General features: G+C 41.6%; 1 protein-coding gene across 1 annotated transcript; it reads right to left on the bottom strand.

The window, feature by feature from the left end:
- Window positions 1-443: 443 nt before the first annotated feature.
- On the bottom strand, window positions 444-17,799 carry col9a2 (procollagen, type IX, alpha 2). Its single transcript, XM_040122262.1, has 32 exons — window positions 17,728-17,799; window positions 16,244-16,318; window positions 15,088-15,123; window positions 14,935-14,997; window positions 12,760-12,813; window positions 12,331-12,366; window positions 10,601-10,624; window positions 10,411-10,464; window positions 10,223-10,276; window positions 8,512-8,562; window positions 8,365-8,421; window positions 8,207-8,260; window positions 6,352-6,405; window positions 6,107-6,160; window positions 5,592-5,645; window positions 5,430-5,483; window positions 5,226-5,279; window positions 5,087-5,140; window positions 4,951-5,004; window positions 3,916-3,960; window positions 3,756-3,809; window positions 3,600-3,653; window positions 3,463-3,516; window positions 3,293-3,364; window positions 2,851-2,886; window positions 2,686-2,730; window positions 2,228-2,260; window positions 1,898-2,044; window positions 1,690-1,744; window positions 1,348-1,536; window positions 1,169-1,246; window positions 444-716 (listed from the first exon to the last, which is right to left on the bottom strand). The coding sequence occupies exons 1-32, from the start codon at window positions 17,797-17,799 to the stop codon at window positions 511-513; spliced, it is 2,076 nt and encodes a 691-aa protein (XP_039978196.1). The 3' UTR covers window positions 444-510.
- Window positions 17,800-22,498: the final 4,699 nt, after the last annotated feature.

The raw sequence follows: 22,498 nt of genomic DNA, 5'->3' as shown, positions 1-22,498 counted from the left end.
AGACAGACAGGGCATTTAAACTTCAAAACACTTTGGACAAAATATTGCATATATAAAACCATTTAAAGTGACCTCGGTGTAAAAGAGAAGCGCCTTTTACCGCGCTTGGTTTTCAGCTCCTCTCAGCCCAGAGATACTGTGGTGGCAGACAGGGAGACGCAATATGAATCTGTTCCTCCTCCACTGCTGGAACAGGGCTGGGATATTTGGATGGGACTGACACTGACATAATCCAAAAACACTAGAGAATTCAGAAAGGATATGGGTTGCTGTGAGCTTCTGTTGTCATGGTGATTTGGGGGATTAAGATCAGAGTATGTCCCACCAGTCCAAACTTTAGGTTTTGAATTTCAGGAGGGGGCGCCGTATATCCAGTCACTATTATTGTCCCCCACCCCTTGTTCTCGATGTTGTCTGACTGAGAAGAGTGGTCTCTCTCCTTCTCTTCTTCCTCTTTCCCTCTCTTCCTCTCTCCCAGGTGTTGTGAGCTGCTGATGGAGAGACAGGTCTCTAAACATTGGGTCCTTTGATCGTTCCTGCCTCCTGTAGTCTCGGGGAGGTGTATGCCGACGCGGCCAGACACATCGCTGCCTCACAGAAACCTGGGAGACCTGGCGCACCCGCCTTACCAGGGCGACCGGCCTCTCCGGCCGATCCCTGAGGTCCTCTCTCGCCAGGCCTACCGTCCCGAGCCACACCATCCAAACCAGGAGGACCTGTGGAGGGAGAGGGTTTCACATCAACAAAAGTCTTTAACAGATTTCCAGGGGTGAAGACGAGTAATTGCACTGAAGTTCATACAAACCTCTTAAAAACCCCATTCAGAACTTCAGTTACACACATATATACATTCAAAGTGTGTGTATGTGTGCGTAGTGGAGTGTGAGTGTGTTTTCCACAGTTTAAATTAGTGTGTATTTTTGCAATCCTATTACGTTCTCATTCAAGAGGATCTGTTAAATGACTGGAGTCAATGATGCTTTAAAAATGCCTTTGAGCAGGCTCTCCGTGGCAAGCACTGTAATATCAAGTCCTTCAGTTACTTACTGTACCCCTCCTCTTCTTAAAATTTTTCGTGAGAATCACATATGTAGACTGTTTTACATTTTAAGTAAGTGCTTAGATCTTGCAGAATCCCATCCTGGCTGTGGGAGGCTTCAGCTCTTACCTTGTATTCCTGGGGGTCCTGGTGGTCCTGGGTGAGGTTTACCAGGATCTCCTCTCTCTCCCTTTGCCCCTCTCTTTCCTGGTAAAGACAAAAGATGTAAAGACATTAGATATGCCCTAAAAAGCTCGACTTTCAACTGTATAATCATCATATGCAAAAGTATCAATGCCTATTTTTACCTTTAAGCCCTGTGTTTCCAATCTGTCCAGGTGCTCCAATCATGCCAGGGATACCACGGGCACCAGGTAAGCCATGTGGCCCCTGAGGGCCAGATGCTCCCGGTGGTCCAGGAGGCCCAGGGGGTCCCATTACACCTGCACCACCGAGCACAGCCCTCTTGGCGCTCACTGCTACTGCTGCTAGCCTCTCTGTAACACAGGAGACAGCATCATCATTTTGATTAAAGTGCCTCTGATGATGGGCAACTGATTACTCAGGAGATGAAAGTAGTTTTCGGGAAATGAACTAATCTAATCTCCCCGATGGACATCAAAGGTGAATATTCAGGGCTAGATGCTCACCCTGCAACATCTTTAACACCACTTCGATAATATGCTGGTCAGGTGCATCACGCCCCTGGAAAGAGGAAGAGGACACTGAGCATTACAAGGAGACAGCAACCAACATACACCACTCAGCCACAACTTTAAAACCAGTTACTGGTTTTAATGTTGTGGCTGATGGGTGTGTATTTCATGCATCATAAATGTTGTGACCAACTGGACTTACTGGTGATCCCTGAATGCCTGGCATGCCAGGTACTCCTCGCTCTCCATTGAGTCCCCTAGGACCAGGCAGCCCTGGTGGTCCCTGGTCTCCTGGTTTACCAGGGTCTCCGGTGGGTCCATTGTGTCCAGTGTCACCCCTAATTCCTTGCTGTGAACGGAAGAAGATATTAAAGAATAAATGGAGAGTAAAGAAAGAGGCCAAAGAAAATAATGATGGTAAAAGTAAAAAAGAAAGATTTGAGAGAGAAAGAAGGGAACAAATAAAGGAAGGAAGAACTGATCTGGCAATGTTACGGAACGGTATTCAGATTCCACACAGTTTGATCCTCACCTGTCCTTTGGGTCCGGGTTCACCAGACAAACCCTGTCACAGCAAAGACAGACAGACATTTATCCCCCTTCATTTCGGCCTCAGAGACACTCATTAAGTGAAAATTCAAGAATGCATACTGTAAATGAATGTCAAAAAAAGTGCGGCTTCAAAAAGCCAACGTGCATCGTTGCTTCACTGTTGTGTCAATAGCACATTTTGCCATCTGGATTATTATTATTGTTACTATTTGCATTTGTATGCAAATAGTAAAGCAGCCTTCCTCTTCTTCTTAACTTCTGTATGGTTGTAACACTTTCTGCTATATATCACTCTGCTCTGCTGCCTTTAGAACCAAATGTTTAAACCCCCTTATCTAAAGCCCGAAAGTTTTAGTGTCTTGTAGATCCAGAGACTTTTCTGGTTCTTTATAACAAAAAGTTTGAAACAGCTTACAGTTGTGCTGTAATGATTTTTACCTTTTCACCTTTCTCGCCAGCCAATCCCTCAACGCCAGGGTCACCCTAATGGCGATAAAGAGGAAAAGATGACAGGATGAGAGTACAAATATATTTGTCAGCATGGAGCTGGTATATGAGATATGAAGTTTCAGACAACCCAGTTTAGAAGGGCAAAATACTCACAACGTCTCCCTTTGACCCAACTTTTCCTTGGAAGCCCTGGAAAGAAAGATAGTTCAACAACATGTAAATGTGGTCACGTCTAGATTATAATATCTTAAATTTTTATTCAAGCCAGTGACACCAGAGATCACAAAGTGAGAAAGATGTTGTCTCATCGCTAAAACAAGGAAGATAAGGAAGCTTAGATTATCATTTATATTGGTTATTTATACTGCTTGTCTCATTCAGTGATTTATTGTGGACTCATGGGACTTTTATTCATGGGTAAACACTGCCCCCAATGGACAAGTCTGTGTAATGGAATTATTTTGAAGTGTGTATGAATATAGGCAATGATGCACTTGTCTCGCAAAGCTAAATATGTATTTGTTCATGCGCGCACACACACACACACACACACACACACACACACACACACACACACACACACACACACACAGACCTTGTCTCCTTTGGTTCCACTAAGACCCTGGGCACCTGGGATACCGATGGGCCCTCTCTCTCCTTTGCCTCCCTGTTAGGAGATAACAGAAATAATATTAGAGGTACAGCCCAATATCAGCTTAAATAGCTTGAAAAGACAAAGAAATACAAAGACACAATGAGACTTACAGACTTGCCAACTACTCCCTGTGGCCCAACAGGTCCCCGCTCTCCTCTGTCACCCTGCAGAAGTCAGGTAAAGGTGAGTAAATTTGGTTTAAAGCAGCAGTTGTTAGTGTTTTAATGTAATAATTGTGGATTTGTACCTTGGGTCCAGGAACTCCTTCCATACCAGGCTCACCAGGAAGACCAGGTTCACCCTAGGAGTATGAAAAACTACAATTATTCACCCTACTGCACTATATACAGTGAGAACGCATTTGTAAAACTTGAAAATACCCATCTTTTGTTTATATACTTACCAGAGGTCCAGAGGCACCAGGCATGCCAACATGACCTCTAGGTCCTGGCTCGCCCTAAAAAGTAGAGAGATGATAAAATGAAATGAAAACCAGAAAAATGATTTAAAAAGTAATAGATGTCAATATAAGATTATGTAATGCGAATTGTTAAAAGGCTTACCTTAACTCCAAGTCCACCTTTAGCCCCAGGACTGCCAGGCAATCCCTACAGAGAGCATTAACAGGACTAAAATTAGAGGAAATCAAAGTTACATCTCTTTCTTGTGCATCCTGGCTGCCTAGTAGTAAAGACGAAAACCATATAGTTGCAACGTCCCTGGTTTGATTCCAGGCGGAGACCTTTGCTGCACATCTCTCTACACAATCTAATAAAGCCGAAGGTGCCACAGAAAGCTATTAAACAGAAAAAAAAGTTACATCTGTATCTTGGATTCTGATAGTATGGTGTGCAGTTTATTTCACGTTTGAAATACAGAGACCGAAAAATGCTGTTTGGTAATGGTTGTGGATATTAGTATGTGGGTGCTGGTAGTGGGTGGTAATAAAGCTGATGACTGATGTAATATTAATAATAATAATGATAACAATAATAATAATAATGCTGCAGCGTCGGCCTCTCCCATCCAGTGCCTTCTAGCAGCTTTCCTTGTAGTGATTTTGTTTGTTTGTGTTGGTATATCACAGTAGGGCATAAAGCAGACAAGTTATTCTGTTTGAGTTTGCAGCAGCGTTAGTGCAACTGCAGTGATCACACAGCAAAGTGTGCATCTCATGTTCCATTACCCTTTAGTACCATTACCCCTAACACACGCACGTACGCATGCACGCACGTACTCACGCACTCACACACAAGTCTAACCACTGGTCTGATCGTGATAAATCACTCGTGGTGGGAGGGAGAATGCTATTTCAAGATGGTTTAAATCCTAAAACAGCGCGGGTCACAGGGTCACTGTTAACCTGGACGAGTGCCCAGAAAACAAAACAAACCCAAATTTACAGGCTGCTTCATGCTGGTTTCCTCTGTCTGTGATCTAGCACAGTTGAATTCAGGAGAACATATTGACCCCCTACGTGGTCTGAATGACAATAAGCATTTAGAGACGGGCTTATTTGCATGTGCCTTTAGTGGCAGAGCTGAACAATCCTCAGACAAACATAGCCCCCCCGAACACTACACTCAAGGATCACTCACCGCTGCTCCCTGAGGACCAGGAGGTCCTGGCATCCCAGCCTGGCCAGGGCTGCCCTGCAGAAATGAGAGTGGAGGGGGAAAAAATTGCTATCTTTTACTGAGACTGAAATTCTTTATCACAACTGGCAGCCCTTACCTTGATTCCAGGAATACCAGGTGTGCCATCTTTTCCATCAATACCCGGCAGACCCTGGAAAAGCATGCAGATGAGTAAGTGGACTTCATTTGGCACACTCTCTGAACATGACTGTGTTAGCACACAAACGATCACTCACATTCTCTCCCTTTTTGCCAACTGCACCCTGTGGGCCCTGGATACCTCGGCTGCCCTGCAGAAGATAAGCAAATCAGCGTCAGTGTTTTCACAAAGCACATCAGGATCTCTTTCCCATTCAAGTTCTGAGAATTGTTTCGTGTTCGTGTCTTGTGAGACTATTTTGCAATAAACTTAAAGGGACAACACTAGGAGAGTCACCTACTTTGTCCCCCTTGTCTCCTGCCTCTCCGGGTGGTCCCTGGGGTCCTTCCTCACCCTGCAAACAACAAAGAGAGACTTATACTACCTGAGGTGTATTTTGGGAACCTGTTTTTCTATTAGTAGTCAAGTCTGTTTGTGTGTGTTCGTGTGTTGGTATTCTTACAGGAGGCCCAGGAATTCCTACAGGTCCGTTGATGCCCTTGTAACCACGAGGCCCCTATGGGAAAACAAAAAAGTGCCATCAATCACTTCAGATCAGGAAGGATGCTAAGTCACGGTAGCCTACTATTCATTGTGATAAAGGGGTAATTAGCGCTTAACTCACTTTGCTAATGGGAGCTATACACTGAGGCAGCCACTCTTGCTTTGGCACTAAGCCGGGGCGGTAACTTGGCTAACACAGCTAATGTTAACAGTAAGACGGATGGCTACAGCGGATCATTAACCACAGATGGAAGCACCATGGACCCGGACAACACCAACTCATTAGAGGAGGGGAGAGATTTGTGTTAGCATCATTTCCATATGTCCCCGTTGTTGGTAATGGATTATGTTTATATTGTGGGGGCAGGGCTGGCTGTGACTCCTTGGTTCTCATCTAAGAATGAGAACAGCCTTGTACCCAAAGAGAAAGAGGACAAAAAAGTTTCAATATGAAAAAAGAAATGTGGTACTCACTGCCTCTCCTTTCGGACCCATCATTCCTGGATAACCCCTCAGACCCATAGGACCCTTACAAGAAAGCAAAGAACAGAGAGGTAAGAGAGAAACTGACCCTTGACACTGACCAGTCATAGCACACTAAAAATGTTAGAACACTTGGTTCTGTCAATTCAAGATGATACTATGTATGTGAAAACAACAGAATATGAGCCTGTATTTCCAATTTTGCCAGGTGACCAAAAGTTGAATTCTCAGCATACCGGAGGTCCTGGGATTCCCTGTTCCCCAGAGATGCCCACTTCTCCTTTGAAGCCCTATTGGAAGAGATAAAAAAAGAGGAGGCTTGTTAGTTATTCTCATTCTGTGCTGCTGTCTGTAGTACAGGTGCCTGTTACCAGTCATGGTACATTAAAAAAATGTTTACAAACTTGTAAGAGTTAGTAAGACACTTATTTTGTTTTTTGCACATGCCAACAGACTTTGACCTCAGAGACTCTGAGCTGGAGAGGAAATCCATCTGGAAACAGTCTGTGATGGTTACTGGTTGCATTAGATGTCCATGTTGTTCTTTGATCGTTGTATGCTAGTACCTTGCTGGTCAAAAAACTGTTGAACTCGGAACAAAAACCATAAGCTACTATAAGCTGGTAAAATAACCATAATCAACTGGTTGTGGAAGCTGAACCAGTTTGAACAGCTTAATAGGGTTTATCTATGTTATTGTAGGAACAGTTTGACATTTTGGGATATACACTGATTCAGTCTCTTGCTGAAATTTAGATGAGCAATAGCACTATCATGTCCTTGTGTATGGAGCTGGAGACAGGTGGTGATCAGCTTGGTATAGCATAAATAACTGAAGCGGGGGTAAAGGTTGGCTTGGCCCTGGTCAACGTTCATAAGTACACCTACCAACACCTCTAAAGCTCACTAATTAACTTTTAAAAATGACAAGTTGTGGTTTGTGGGAAGTTAGGTGTGTAAGTGTGACTATTTCTCGGCCAGGCCAGTGACTTCCTGGAGACTTCTTGTCACTGTAAGGAAGCCTAACAAACTGCTAAGACTCCAGGAGGTCCATGCACCAAGCCACTGTTTGGCAAGAAACATGACTCCCTGTAAAAGAACAATTTGTGGTTTTTACATTTCTATTTTTGAACACATTTAACAAATCAGATACATGTTAGTGAGCTTTAAAGATACTGTTAGACATATTTTTGAACTTTGGACAAACCCAGGTTAGCCATTTCCCCCTGCTTCTAGTATTTATGCTAAGCTAATTTCCTCCTGGCTCTAGCTACAAAAAGATATATTGAGCTAATCTTATTGGTCTATCAGCATCAGTGATCTCATTTGCTACACTCACCAGCATCATGTCTGTCCAGTCAAGGCCAGTAAAAACTGACTCCATCGAAAACAAAGCTCGGGGTCAACAGTTTGAGCTGGTCTAGTTTTATTTTTCGGTAATCTGAGTCTTTGGCATCATATAGTCATCAGTAATGTAGCAATACTACAGCACAAGCACGTTTTTCATAGATGGTATCTGTTTTAGTCTGAATAGCGTGTGGGGATGTAAATGGCTCATGGTGACTGTCTTAAAGAAGAAGAAAAGCGAGAGTAGCACCATAGAGGAACCATGAGTCAGGGTAGGTCTTCTAAAATACTAGAATGTCTGGAAGGAGTGGCAACTTGATGCGCTGATGTTTTGAGTGTCCAAGCGCTTCCAGGAGACTCCTTGTGTGGGAAGATCAGAGGCTAATTCCTGGGGCTTGGTGAGCCGCTCCCTTGGAGCCCGCTGTGTGCTCATTAGCTCTGCTTAATACAGCGAAGTGAGAGGGCTGCGCGAACCCTGGCTCTCTCATCCTCCCCTTTATGTACCTGTCTCTTCACCACCCCCTTCATCTGGCTGCTGACTGCAGGGCCAGGGCCAGGGCCAGGGCCAGGTCTGACTAATCAGAGCCAGTTTAGTGCCAGTCATGTTCCTCGGGGGGCTTCATTAGAGCTAATCCTTGCCTCTGCTGCTCCTGAATGGAGGGTGACTGTGCAAGACTGTACAACATGTACAAGTATGGGTGTTTGAGCGCATTCGTCCTCTCCAGCAGCAATTGACAAGCTCACCGGTTTTCCTATGCTGCCAGGCTCTCCGAGAACACCAGCACGTCCTTTGTGTCCCTAGAGGGCAACAATAAGTAAGTATGGTGTCATAACAATTTTAAAATGCATCATTGATAAGTATTTCCTCAGAGCAACTTGAAACAAACAGACAGGCTACTCACCTTGACTCCCTGCAGTCCCTGAGGGCCTTTTGGTCCTGCTGGACAGTTAAGAGGACACTGTTGTCGAGAAAGGGAAATACACAGTTTATGAAACGTGAAAGTGTGTCAAAACAGATTTGCAAGAAAGGAGATATCATTAGATTTTACCTGGAAGTCTGCACTGCCCTCTTCCCCACCGAGGAACTTCCCTGGAGGACCCTAAATAGACAAATAGATGGGCAGATAGATAGATGGATAGGTGAAGAAAGTGAGCAGGTCACAGGATGGCTGACAGTTGCCTCTTCTGTCCTGTGCTGAGCCAACACTTGTCCTCTCTCTCTCTATCTATTTCTCCCTCCATCTTTCTGTCTCTCTGTTTATAGATCGAGTTAGAAAGTAGAGTATCTCTACCTGGACTGATGTATTCCTGCACAGTCAGATGAGGCAACCCGCTGATCTAATGGGGTTTATTTACCCTAGGACAGCACCAAAGCTAAATAAATACACTCCCCTGGACTAGCAACATCACTCTCAATGCAGACATCCCCCATCCCCTTCTTGGAACCACAGAAGAGAGTACATATGCAATTGGAAAATAGAGTTGAAAGTGTACCACTCAAAACTGTTTGTGATATCTCACAACATAGTGTCTCAGCTCTGGCCATGCTAGGTATTTAGTCATCATACATTCTGCAGAAAACATCACACTTCAACATGGCACTAGCAGATGTGATGTTGAGTTGCTTTACTGTTACACTGTGACCCCTGCATAAAAGTTAACTGCAATTACGTTTATGTAAATATATGCTTTATTAAGCTCAACGAGCTGCTGATAGCTCATTTATCTCTCGCTCTTTTTAGAGCGGATCTCACCTTTCTCACAGAAAAGACTGTCTTCAGTCACAGATATGAAATGATTTACTGTGACAGCCCTTCTATGGATGAAGTTTGAGTTCATCCAAACGGCGCAGTTCTATTCAACTTTTTTCTCTTGTTGCTATTAGGGCTAGACTGATCAATTTGCCGGGCTGATATATCAACTGATATTAGCTCAGCGCAGATACATAAGCATCGCTGTACAGTCTATATCAGCAAATATAACAAGAATCTACAGCACAGATATGCCAAAGATTATGTTTAAGGTAATTACGATAATGGTCACGGTTGCATAGCTTGTCCACCATAGCTTGAGCACTGATTAGTTTATTTTTCAACTGTAAAGTGTCCCAATTCATATCTTGGTCACAATTCTTGAAAAAAAAAAAAAAAAAGTGATCCATATCAAAAATTTTGTTTATTTATGTATTTTTGGTAATAAAGATGACTTCCTACTACTATATTCTTATTGTATTTTATAAAATTTCAGTATTGGTATTAGCCTCAAAAATAAAGTATTGGTTCGACTATAGTGGCTATTTTTGCTAATGCTAACTACTCAATTCCTCTTCTACTGCAACCAAGTGGTCGACTGTGCTAAGATTCAAAATATGAGACTAGGAGAAAATTATTGTGTTTATTATGGGACTATTATGAGCTACAAAAGGCTTTAATGTACCCTTGAAAGATTGTGAACTTGAATTTCTAGAGGGTGGACAAACACAAAAGACGTACCAGCACAATGTAATGCAATCCTGGGGAGAGTTTGTGTTGTTCTTGAACTGTATTGTATGTTGTTATTTTAATGTATTGTACGAAGAGAGGAGATTCCTGTTGTTTTGTCCATTCCAACTACAACAACGTGATACTAAGTGGCACTCCAACTCCTTTTTTTCAAGTTTTCCAAAGGCATTTTAGCATCTTTGTTCCATTAAAAAACAGAGAGTAAGATGACAGATTAATATCTTGCTTCCCGGACAACCAGTCCTGGCTGGACACTTACTGGCTTGCCAGGAGGTCCAGGAAGTCCAGGGGGTCCAGGTGGTCCCATGATGCCCTAGACATATCAGAAGAAAAATAGAAGCTATAAATATGATAATGAAAAGGTAAGGATTCTAGCAGCGTATTACATGTTTATGAGATGTTTGTAAGTCATGAAGATAGTGTAATAAACTGCAGCCAGTGTCTTACCTTAGGTCCAGTTGTTCCAATTTCACCAGGAAGACCAATTGGCCCTGGACCACCCTAGACAGACACACACAGAGAGCAAGAAAGTAAAATGTGTACATATCCAACACGCCAGAAAAATAATTTCAACACCTCAAAGCATAGCCATTAAGTGATAAAGGCGTATCTGTATTACATCATACAAGCTACTTACAGCCAGTCCTAGCAGGCCGGATCCCTGTGTGGACAGATGGGACAAGGGGTTAAATTACTGCACAACAAGTGGAACCAATCCCTCAAAGTATCAATTAACGTTTCTGAAAGCCAATTAATAATGGCAGCAGTAATTCAGTAATGTGTGCGTACAGTGTCAGAGTGTGGGGTAAACAGTGCTGAAGAACAGCAAAGACACAGAATCCAATCAGTTTATGTTTGCTGTGTCTTTGCTTGGAATTAATTATAAGCAAAGTAATTAGGTAAGTAAGCCTTCTTGCAGGAAGAACAGCCCACAGGGCAGGATCTTCTGTCTGTGCAGCATGAAGCATCTGGGTGTACAAGCACAGCCCCCAGACAGCACGCCTGTTAATGCTAAACAAAGGATTTAACTAATAGTGTTGCATTCAAGCGTGACATTGGATGACTCTGGACTTACTGTTTGAATATACTGGATGATGTGTGATGGATGGACACAGAGCACCACCTAGTGGTGTCCGACTGTGTTAACGATGATGTGTTTTGCACTGTTGAATTGACTGGCCATGCTTTTGCTGGTGTGCGCAAAGTCAGTGGTAGCATTTGATGATAATAGGGACATAACATGTGGATCATCGATAGCACTTTTCTTCTTTATTACGGATTGTGTGTAGGAATAAGGCTCATGCAAGCTGTAGAAAGCATATGCCACATCTGGGTAGACTGAACCCAAAAGGGGGCACAGCTGGTCAGGCATTCAGGCATGAAGCAAAAGGGACTCAGGAGGTTGCCTTATGAGACCAGCTGCATTACAATATGTTGGGAAATTGTTGGGGAAACTGCCTAGGCCTTCAAACAATGCCTAATTCAGACAGTCATAAATCAACTCATAAGTATCATGTCACCCATATGATAAAATATGTAATCTAATTTGTCATACTTTATATAAATATACTCAGTACATTTACTCAAGTATGCTGCTTAAGTACAGTTTTGAGGTACTTGTACTTTACTTGGTTATATTCATTTTATGCCACTTTATACTTCCACTCCATTTCAGATGAATATATTGTACTTTGTACTCCACTGCATTTATCTGGCAACTACAGCTACTAACTATGCTCGACTGTGCACAAGAAAACATGATTAAAACGATGCATTAAAAATTAAACCAGTGCTTCCCAAACTGTTTGGCTTGGGACCGCTTACAAAAAAACAGGGACTGGTCGGGGCTCCTTGTCACAAGTTTTTAAAAAATTTCAAAAAAGAGTGACTTCCCCTCTCAATGTCTCAGATGGCCTTGTTGAAATAATTGTTCCAGGCCCAAGAAAAGAAAAATCTCCAAACAATGATTTCATTCAATTTTGTGCGGCAGAAACTTTTTTTTTCTTTATACCAAATTAAAGATTTATTTTGTGATCTCTTGGAGGGGACCTGACCTCTAGGTTAGGGACCGCTGGTCTACACTGCCTAACTGTGTATAAAGTATATCAGTCAAAGGGGTACTTTTCCTGCTGATTGAGTACTTTTACTTTTGACATTTTTTGATTCATTTTGCTGATAATACTTGTGTACTTTTATTTCAGTGGGAGCTTGGATGCAGGACATATACTTATACCGGAGAGTTTTTACATTGTTGTATTGGTACTTGTAATTAAGTAAAGGACCGGAGTAGTAACATGTTCATATATTCACTCATCATACCTACTTCATAGTAGCAAACATGTGTTAGATAATAAATAATGTACTTACAGGAGGGCCGGGCTCGCCACTTGGTCCAGGTTGACCCTGCAGACAACAGAAAACAACAGCATGACTACAGTGGTAATGTGGTAACATGTCATAGAAAATAACTGGCGACAACATCCTTAGGGCATAAAATGTTGTACTGAAGGTGAGAGAATATTTTATCACTTATGAAAGAAAGACACAGCAAATAACATATTCATTCTCTTATAAGCATGGGGTCAGTGTCATGCTCATCACTAGGCCAAGATAAAGGGAACATGACTCTGAGACTCTTATTAGAAAACTGACCATCGTGAAATATGAAAGCTTTATTCCACCAAGAACACCACCAAAGGGTGATACATTTTTATGTTTGAGTTACAGGTTTTCCACAGAATAGAAGTATAACAATGTGTTCAAATAATCTTTCCAGGTAGAGGTTTAGACACTTGCCTTAGTGCCAGGGCTCCCGATGGGACCTCGGTCACCCTTTGCTCCAATCAAGCCCTGGAGACAGGCAGAAAGAAATGAAGGCAGACAGTTACACTACACATGTATGTAGAGGTCAAAAAAAGCAAAGGAAAAAGATTGAGGAGGTTGGAAAGGAAATTATTGGTTACCACTGTGCTTTCCACAGGCTACATGTGACTTGAATTCACCTTGCGACAGGGCTAATCACTCATTTGATCGAAGTTGACACTGTTCTTGTAAGTAATTAGAAAACAAGCCTGAGATTGAGATTCCAGGGCGGATTACTTGCTAAATCTCTGAAGAATGCATGTGTGTGTGTGTGTATGTGTGTGTGTGTGTGTGTATTGGTGTGTGTCTGTGTGTGTGTGTGTGTGCGCGCGCGCGCGCGCTAATTTTAGCATGTGACCATTAGGCATTGACACTCAATTCCTCTCTCCTAACACTCACTGCCTTCAGGAAAGCTGCATCAGAGTTATTATCGAGTAAATCCATAACTGAAGCTTAAAAATCATTTTAAGCTCATCTACTTGTCTTTATCGGCATCTCCTCAATACCTGTGATTACTAGAGATTTAATAAGTACAGTCACTAAGTGATAATGGCTTGAAGAAGTATATTCACCTTTTCATGAAGTTTCAAAAGAGTAAATTTTCCAAATAATTTCTCCAAACAGCTCTCCATTCAAAGCACATTTCTATGACTGGAACAGTGAAATAGGATTCAATTATGAAATCACCATAATCACAAGAAACTAATATTTAGGAGTTCAAGGGTCAGCGTTGCAGTACCATTACAATATTTCTGTTATTATACAGTTAAAACCCAGCCCACAGAGGGAAATTCTAAACACCTTGACATGAAACACAGCTCAGGCTTAATGTAGCCTAATGACCTTTCCCTTGAATAAGAAAAAGAAGAGCTATCGCACTTTACGATAGTAAGAATAGAAACCAAAAACTGAGAAGAATGACAAATTGCTTTAAGTATAATATTTAAACAAAAAACAAAGGCTGAATACTAGCTTATTAATATACATTTTTGATTATGTTTTTTAAAGAAGTCATTTTTATGCCCACCCTTTGGTGTTTTAACTATAAACTGTTTTGTTTACACTCAACATTTCTCCTCAAAACCCATTTTGTGCATCTTTGAGGTGTAAAAACACTTGGAATACATTTTCAATCACAAAACAACTCTGCAAAACTAGACTGTGTGATATTGGTTGGAAAAATCTAGTAGGTGGACCTTGAGTTGGAATTGTTTTGTCAGACTACTAGTTCCAGGGTCAAGAATGAAGTTTCATGCTTGCAAATCCTAAATTCGCTATGGACAAAATCATATTCCATCTCCATGACATCTGAGTAAACGCCATTGCTGCCCAGGACCTTGTGGCACTGTTGAAAGCTCAGGGAAATAAAATAGTACTAAAAGTGGACCTTGAGTTGGGATTGTTCTGTCAAATTCGCAAAGTGTTTAAAAACTTTTTAAACCGCCTTCGTCAGTCGGTAGAAGTGTACGTCACATCACTCCCACACCTGCTCATCAAAACTTTGCACTAGAGCACCACTAGTGATCAAACGCGCCACAGGGTCCCTGTAAAATTTTGATCTCACGGTCTTTGGCATCCTTCTGCTTCCTGGCCATTTTTCATAGTCATAGTATTTGTTTTAATATGACATTAAAATACATTATTAAAATGCCTCGCACTTTCTTCAGAAATCCTTCCTTCGCTATGGTAACAACTTGTGGCTCCCAGCATCTCATGAAAATGTTATTTAACTCAAGAAACGTTTTTGTGTATAGTTGTGTATTTTTTGGTTACAAAAACTTTACACGTATTTGGCTGCTTTTTCACAATGTGTATTCTTAAAAAATGACAGCTCTGTCAAACTCACAATGGTTAACTCCCAAATCTACCATTCCCGTGGGAATATATTTACACTTTTTCCTCAGTTTTCTTTTTCTCTTTCTTCTTTAAACAGTTTTCACAAAGCCTCTTAGAATGTGAAGCTTTTTTGTTTTTGATCATTTCATATGCATTTTCATATCCATGTCTCTCTTCCATGCACTCTCTCTCTCTTCCTTTTCTAACTCTGTCTCTCTTGCTCTTTCACTTTGTCCCATTGTCTCTCACACACACATCAGTCTGTTTACTTACATCAATGCCATTCTCTCCTGGCGCTCCATCAGGACCTGGTTCTCCCGGCTCTCCCTTTTGTCCCTACATTAAAACAAACACACTATTTTCATTAGCAAAACCAAGAATGTTTTTGCAATATAACATCCAATAAACAGTAAAGTACAAACTTACTGGTGGACCAGGGGGCCCAGGAGGTCCTTTCTCTCCCTGCAGAGAGATGGAGTGGAGATTTAAAGCCATTTATCCAGTATTTGTTAATTTAACAGAGTATGGGAATGGTACATATGCTGTGGCAGGTATTCATAACACACAAACAGAAATGATGCAGCTTTAACTATAGTTAATCAAAGTTTGTCTTTTCTCGTTTGGTTGGTATTGTTTTATCTGTTTAACAAATTTTTGTATTGTTTTGTGTACAACTTACCTGATTAAATTGAAGTTAAATAAATGATATAAACAAATTATGCCTGAATGTTTGACTAGTTAGGTTTTTTCATGCAAACAGTCATTATAGGATAAGGTAACAACTTTTTAATATCATGTTCAAAGATTCAGCCAGTGATTATGGTGTAAACAACCTTTAGATTAAGTCTTAGGTTTCTTTTGTTTTATTTTATTTTATTTTATTTTTTTCAGCAAAGCCTGGATCCCTCTTGGGGTTGACGTCCCTGCTGTCCCAATGTGGCAGACACCCAAACAGGAAAAGCAACAGCGTAGAACTTGGAGGGCAGACTACAACTTCCAGTTTGGACTAAGCAACACTGGTGTTTTTCTTTGAAATTGGAGGTTTTTATGCTCGAACTTATCCCAGCTGCATTCTGGTGGCAACCTGATGCCGAGCATATCTCCGGGATATGCCTATATTGAAGGTGGTGCAATAAAGGTTGAGATCACAGACATTTGTTTAAATTAGTTCAAATTTATAAACTGATCTAAAAAAATCAAATGTTTAATAGCATCTGCGTTCGGATCATGGAATAGAAACCAAAAAAATCCCTTGCAGCCTGGCTTTTACAGGCCGTCTGATTCTTGCTCCACTAGCCCTTCGCCTCCAACGTATTTATCCAACCTGTGTGCAGTTAACTCTGAGAATATCTCAAATGTATCACATTACTGCGACACAAACTCAGGATTGAGCCAAGGGTCCCTTCTCAAAGACCCCTCTCTCTGCTGGGAACAGAGTTCTTTTGTACCAGTGTGTTTTCATTTGCAGTGCCCCCTGCTGGTAAGACTCCGGTCTCGCAGAGCAGCACAGGTTTTGGTATTTCTCCAGCACAATGATGGTCTTTGTGACAAACCTGTTGGGCAAACCTGTAGGGATACTCACATCAATGCCGTCGGACCCAGGGGTCCCAGAAGGGCCTGGTGGGCCGGGCTGGCCCTGAGGTCCAGGTGGACCACTCTGAAAGACAGAGAGAACATTTTTGACAGTCGAGCAATTTTTTTATAGTAATGAACAATTATCACAATATCATAAACTATGATATCATATAGCAACAAGAATATTATGGTGATACTGTAGCTGTTAATACCAAAAGGTACAATTACATTAGAGCATGCTCAATTGTTTTTTTTATAGTAAAATTTAGAGTTAATATTTGAAAATCCTTCTTTTAAATTAAAGCTAATATTTGATATTGGATTTTTTTAACATACAAAATTTTGTACAAAATGTACAAAATTCTGGAAATGTGCTCTATCGTTAGCTATGTTAACCTGGTGTAAGACAAAAAGTTAATGTTGTCAAGGCATTCAGAGAGCATGAGACAGACTGGATGTGCTGTACAGATTACTGGATACCTATCTATTTGGCAGGAATAAGTAATGCAGCCACAGTAAATAATGCATAAATAAACAGACAAACAATATTGGTTCATTTTTCATATGATGCAGGCTAGACCTACATCATATCAGTCCATTCTGGGCAGGTTCCGACAATATGTTACTTCAACAAAAAGAAACAGATAAATGAAGAATTTTGGAATAATACTGAATAAAATTGGGGTAGGAACAGGATAAAAACAAAAGACTGAGGAGGAATGTGGGAGGAGGGGTCATGAGACTGGTACTGTTTACCCCAAACACCCCCCACCTCACTCCCTTCTCTCCATCTCACTGTTTCCTCAGCCTGTATTGAATATCATCCCAGTGGATCAGCCAGTCCATCAGGTGATTATCCAACTTTGAATTCTTCAAGTGTTCAGGGAAAATGTACGAAATTTTAAAAAACAGAAATAATCCTTGAGAGAGAAAATCACGCAGTCCTGTGGATAACATGTAGGTGTCTGTTTAAACAGGGGTTTTCACACCCAGTGGACAAAGTGTGTGTGCGTGTGTGTGTGTGTGTGTGTGTGTGTGTGTGTGTCAATGCCAAGTAATTTCCATCTCTGTCATGGCTGCTAAGTTTTCTACTGAAAAAGTGAAAAATCTTTAATATTTTCATCCACTTTTCCATAAATAAATGTCTTCTTGGAAAAAAAGTAACCCAGGTAAAGACAAATCCTTGCCTTCAATAGGAACTCTTCTCGATAAGGATGATAATCCACAGAAGGTGGTCCAGTTTCATTTTGTCTCCACAGCAGAAAAACCTGCCTCAAGCTCATCTTTTGTTTTTTGTTTTTTGATGTGTATGCTATAAAGCCAGCATTTTGATCACCTTAACCAGCACCAAGACTGCACAAAACGCATAACTTCACCTCAAGACATCCAGAGCCCGCTGGCCCTTTCCAGGGCCCCGTATGTTCACTGAACCCCAGAATAAAGAAGCAAAGCCTGTAGCAGAGCAGGTCTCAACCTCCCTTGTCCACTCACCACTTGGGCCAGAGCCAGGCACAAGGTCTGCAGTATAACCCAGGTCTTCAGCAAGGCAGAGAGAGCAGCCATGGTCCCTCTCCCCTGTCCGTCTCTCCTCAGTTCACCAAATCCTCTCTTCTCGCTCTTCTTTCCGCTCCCTTACTCCTCTCCAGGCCGGCACAGTGCGTGAATGGTGGAGCAAAGCTGTCCGAGAGGAAGAAGGGGGGGCAGGAAGAGGTGGTGGGGCTATGTGCGCAGCCCCGAAAAAATCCACTCAGGAGAAAGGAGAGTGCTAAAAGTGGAGATGGAGGGATGGAGGGATGTGGAGGGTGGGAGGTAGAGGTGGGGAGGGATTAGGGTAGAGAGAGAGGTGTAATCCTGTCCCACAGCCAGCCCCTGGAAGCGGAAGAATTATATTCTATGCATCCATCAACAGTGTGGAAAACACACACACACACATACACAAGCGCATACAGTACAGATACACACACAGCTTAGAAATGGGGCAGGAGCAGACTTTCCGAATATGCCAATAAGAGGCAGTGTCTGGCACTGTGATTGGACGCTTTATGAATAATTTACATATTTTGACAGGGTTCCAAAGCCAATCAGGTAGATCAGGCGTCAAGCTCCTCCCAAAGTTGTGGGAATAGACCAAGGAATAAAACCTGAGAGTAAAGCCAGCCGTGTAAAGCACCTAAATGCAGGTCTTTGAACATCTGTCTGTCTCTTCTTCTGTCTCGCTTTTGCAATTGTGTGTCAATATCTCGAAACATTTCTCATGTGAGTGTTCTACTGCACCGATGAGTGAACTGGAGAGCTCCTTGGAGGATAAAGGGTGTAAATCAAAGGGAGTCGATCAGGCAGGAGGAGGGGACAGTAATCATTTTGTCAACAAATACTGTGATCAGCATCACCTTTGTCACTTGCAGACATAAAGGGATCATTGAGAGATTGCCAATAATACACCCGATCACCACTCCCCCTATTTATGCTTAGAAAGCCCATGCGAACTGAGTCATTTACTGGCATCTAGTGGTCATTTTAGACAGGGCAGGTTAGTTCCCACAGCAATAAAACTCATGGAAATGTGGAAAAATGACCACATAGTGACCCCTGTTGTACAGAACTTACATTACACCAAATGAGGCACTTGCATCTGTCCACTAGATGGCAGCAAATACACATTATCAGTTGCCGGTCTGCAGAGGTACGTGCTTGCTAGGGAGGGCTCCGCTGCACCTACTGGGGATTTCACATTTCTTCTCCTCGGGGGTGATAAAGACGTACTGTCATGAGGAAGCTAAGAGGAGATGCTTTTATTAGTAAATTAAGATTTTTTGCACACAGGGAACTATAGACCCCTGTAAACAAATTAGGAGACAGAGGAGTGGGGGCTTCTATACTATTTGTTTTGCACATTTTCACTTAAAGCACTTGTCACAATCAAAACTGTTATTGAATTTTTCATACTTTTACCAAAAGGAATAAATATTAACTATTGCCTAGTGAACACACATTTTCCTATGATAAAAACAAAACAAAGTTTAATAGTCAATAGTTCTGAATTGTAATCCCGTGTGTTTCTGTTATTTTGTCCACTGATTTGTATGTTCCTACTGAACACCCATTCAATCAGGTTGATCATGTATAGTAAGAGTGGTGCCGTGGGTAGTAGTATCCAAAAAAGAGTGCACCAAATGAGGATTTTGCAGAGACCACAAACAGGCATGTTAATGGTCCTCTATTTCACTATGCTCTACTGAACTATGAAGTGTTTGCCTCCATGCCACTTCTCCAACAAGTACATTACAAAAGTGACAATGTCAGCAAAGTTCTGCAATTTCAAATGACAAAATAGCACTCTCTTGTAATACTTATGAGTCACTTCCTTTAAGCGGTTGAGACTTACAACATATAGGAAGAGCTCAGATTGTATTAACCCTTTAATGCAATGTGTGATTGATCAAAGAAATGTAAAAAGTGATATAAAAAGAGGTGATACGTGGACTTTTAGGCTCGATGTTGTAAAACATTTAAGTTTTCTTTATAAAAGTAATGTCAAATGTTCTTTCTTATTATTATATTTTGTATGTGCATTCTTTTGCAGATATAATTGGTTTATATTAGTGTAGTGTAAAGTTATGTAGTGTTGGTCTGGTGAGTTTATCTTGACTGGCCTTTTAGCATGCCTGGTAAAAAACTGCGAACATCTGTCAGCTATAATGAAAATATCTCGAAAGAGAGGAAACAGAAAAACAGATGAAATGCAAAACTCTGTACTGGGAACTGCATCTGTTAAAGGAACAGTTTGACATTTTGGTAAATATGACTTAAATGTCTCTCATCAAGAGTGACATAAGAATATTGATACCCCTCTCATGTCTGTACGCTAAATATAAAACTACAGCCAGTAGCCGATTAGTTTAACTTAGCATAAAGACTGGAAACATGGGGAAACAGTTAGCTTTCCTCTGTCTGAAAGAAACAGTGTGTTAATTAGTGAGCTTAAGAGGTGTTGGTAAACTGGATTTTCTTTCCTTCCAGACTGACCCAAGCGGGCTTTTTCTCCCTGTGTCCAGTCTTCATGCTAAGATAAGCTAACTGGCTGCTTCCCGGCTTTAGCTTCATACTAAATAGACAGATAGGAGAGTGGTATTGATCTTTTCATGTAAATCTTAGCAAAGAAGCTAACAAGCATATTTCCCAAAATGTTGAACAATGGCTTTAAACAATAGTCTTTTAGGCAATTGTTTATGTATGATTTGAATTGATACATATCTAATGTATCTGGCTAACCAGTGCTGCTCTGTTGTTATTTGAAAATGTGCCAAAGTGCGCCGATGCAACCTTCTTCGATTTTGCGTTTTTCACATAGAAAATCTCAGACACAAAACTGTTTAAAACACAGTGAGCGCAAAAGAACACTGAATTTCAGAAGACTGTGGGATCAAATGCATGGAAATGAGCCTATTTCCAAAAACCTGCTGTGCTGATCTTCTCACGGTTGAAAAGTGAAAAAGAATCGTCCTCCAGTTGTTGTCTTTCTCATTACAAATGATTCCCCTGTCTCCTCAAACTTCAAAAACAGACAAGGAAAACATTGGCCTTTCCCCTCTCTCCATTCTCTCAGTCCCCCTGAATCATTTTCCTTCCCTACTCATGTTTAAATTCTCAGAGGAATAAGACTTTACTGTTATTTTTCTTAACGCAAGCAATCACATCATGTTTCATGAGTAGATGGCATATTTATTGTAGCTTGCTGAGAGATGCATGAGACAACATGTAAACACCTGAATTCAACCAAAAACTGATCATCACACATTTTTAAATACCCAGTTATTATCTGGCCTCCACGTAAATGGACAAAACAGAGCAAGGCAAGCACAGACATATACAAACATGCACATGCATGCTCAGGCATATAAGTAGCGCCTAATTGAAATATTATGAGTGACCAGGGAGGTTTTGGTTCTGCACTGGTATTCGTCTCTCTGCTCCCACTTTTCCTGAGAAAACTCTGTTTCACACAGACAGACCGTGTCCGTTCCCTCTCCTTTGCGTGGAAGTCATCATTAACGTCAGACTCAAAGGGAGACACATACAAACACACACACACCCACCACATGATGATGAAAGACGAGGTAAATATTATTCTTAAGTGCAGGTGTGAGGAGTAGCAGTGAAGTGATAACAGGGGAGGTCATTAGCAACCCAGCAGGGTTTGAGGCCGACCCTGAAGCCCAACGTGTTTCTGGCCTTTCAACCGAAAAGGTACAGTCTTCAGTCAGGGCAGAGGGAGGAAAGGTACGCACTGACAGGCTGATGATATACAGGCAGATGATATCAATCTGTCTGATATAAAACATATTCATTAGGGTGTTTCGTGGTTATTCTATCGGTGTGAAAATCACACTCGTCAGTTGGAGGTTAAATCTTTTTTGACATGTAAAATTATTGAGGGAATTCAGCAGACGAAGACATTTTGCAGTGTCGTTTGGTTGTCGATCATGGAGCTAACATTGCAGTACATTTAAGGGCGTGTGCGTGTGAGAGAGATAAATGTTCACATATGATTGTGCCTTCAGAATGACTCTCTTTCTTCTTTCTTCAGTGACTTCAATCCTAGAGGACTCAAGTGAAAATCTTCAGCCAATTGTGCATTTTCCAGTGTAAAACCACTTTCAAAGGACCAATCCTAAAGTACATTTGCAAAGTCAGTGAGAGTCAGATGCCGCTTCTCACCGAGCCTGCTACCTGAGTTGAACCTGATGTAGTGGCGAGACCCAGCTACACATTAAGATCTGGCCCAGAGTCACAGGCTGACAAAGCAATGACTGCTGCGGAGATTAAAAAACACACCGTTTAGCAGCTGCTGACCCCAGTCTGAGCTAGATGAGGGGTTTCTAAGCAACAAAGCATGGCACACATTGCATGTCGGACTAGAGTCCAGAGCTGCGCTCCACCACCATCACCACCAAAGATAAGGGATGAGGGGGATCAAAGATAGTCTCACGCAGCAGAGTGTTACTACTGCTTTAATGTGTTTGCATTGGGTAACGCACACAAATATTTCATGTTCTGACATTATTATGGTAGCTAGATATCAGAGTTGTATCCTCCATGAGTTTTCTCAGTCTCCCCTGAATTTGATTTAAGTTTTCAGGCAATATAATGCTGTTTTCAGCGAACCTAATTGGTTAAATATATTTTCCTGTGGAGGTGGTCTGCCATGATGCTTTTCTGGTCTTTAAATCCAATTTGAGCTCTTGGCGTAAAAACTTCAAAC

This window comes from Xiphias gladius, chromosome 24 (genome assembly GCF_016859285.1).
Source record: "Xiphias gladius isolate SHS-SW01 ecotype Sanya breed wild chromosome 24, ASM1685928v1, whole genome shotgun sequence".
Lineage (NCBI taxonomy): Eukaryota > Metazoa > Chordata > Actinopteri > Istiophoriformes > Xiphiidae > Xiphias > Xiphias gladius.
Note: the sequence above shows the minus strand (reverse complement) of the source record. Positions and strands in the feature narration are given on the sequence as shown.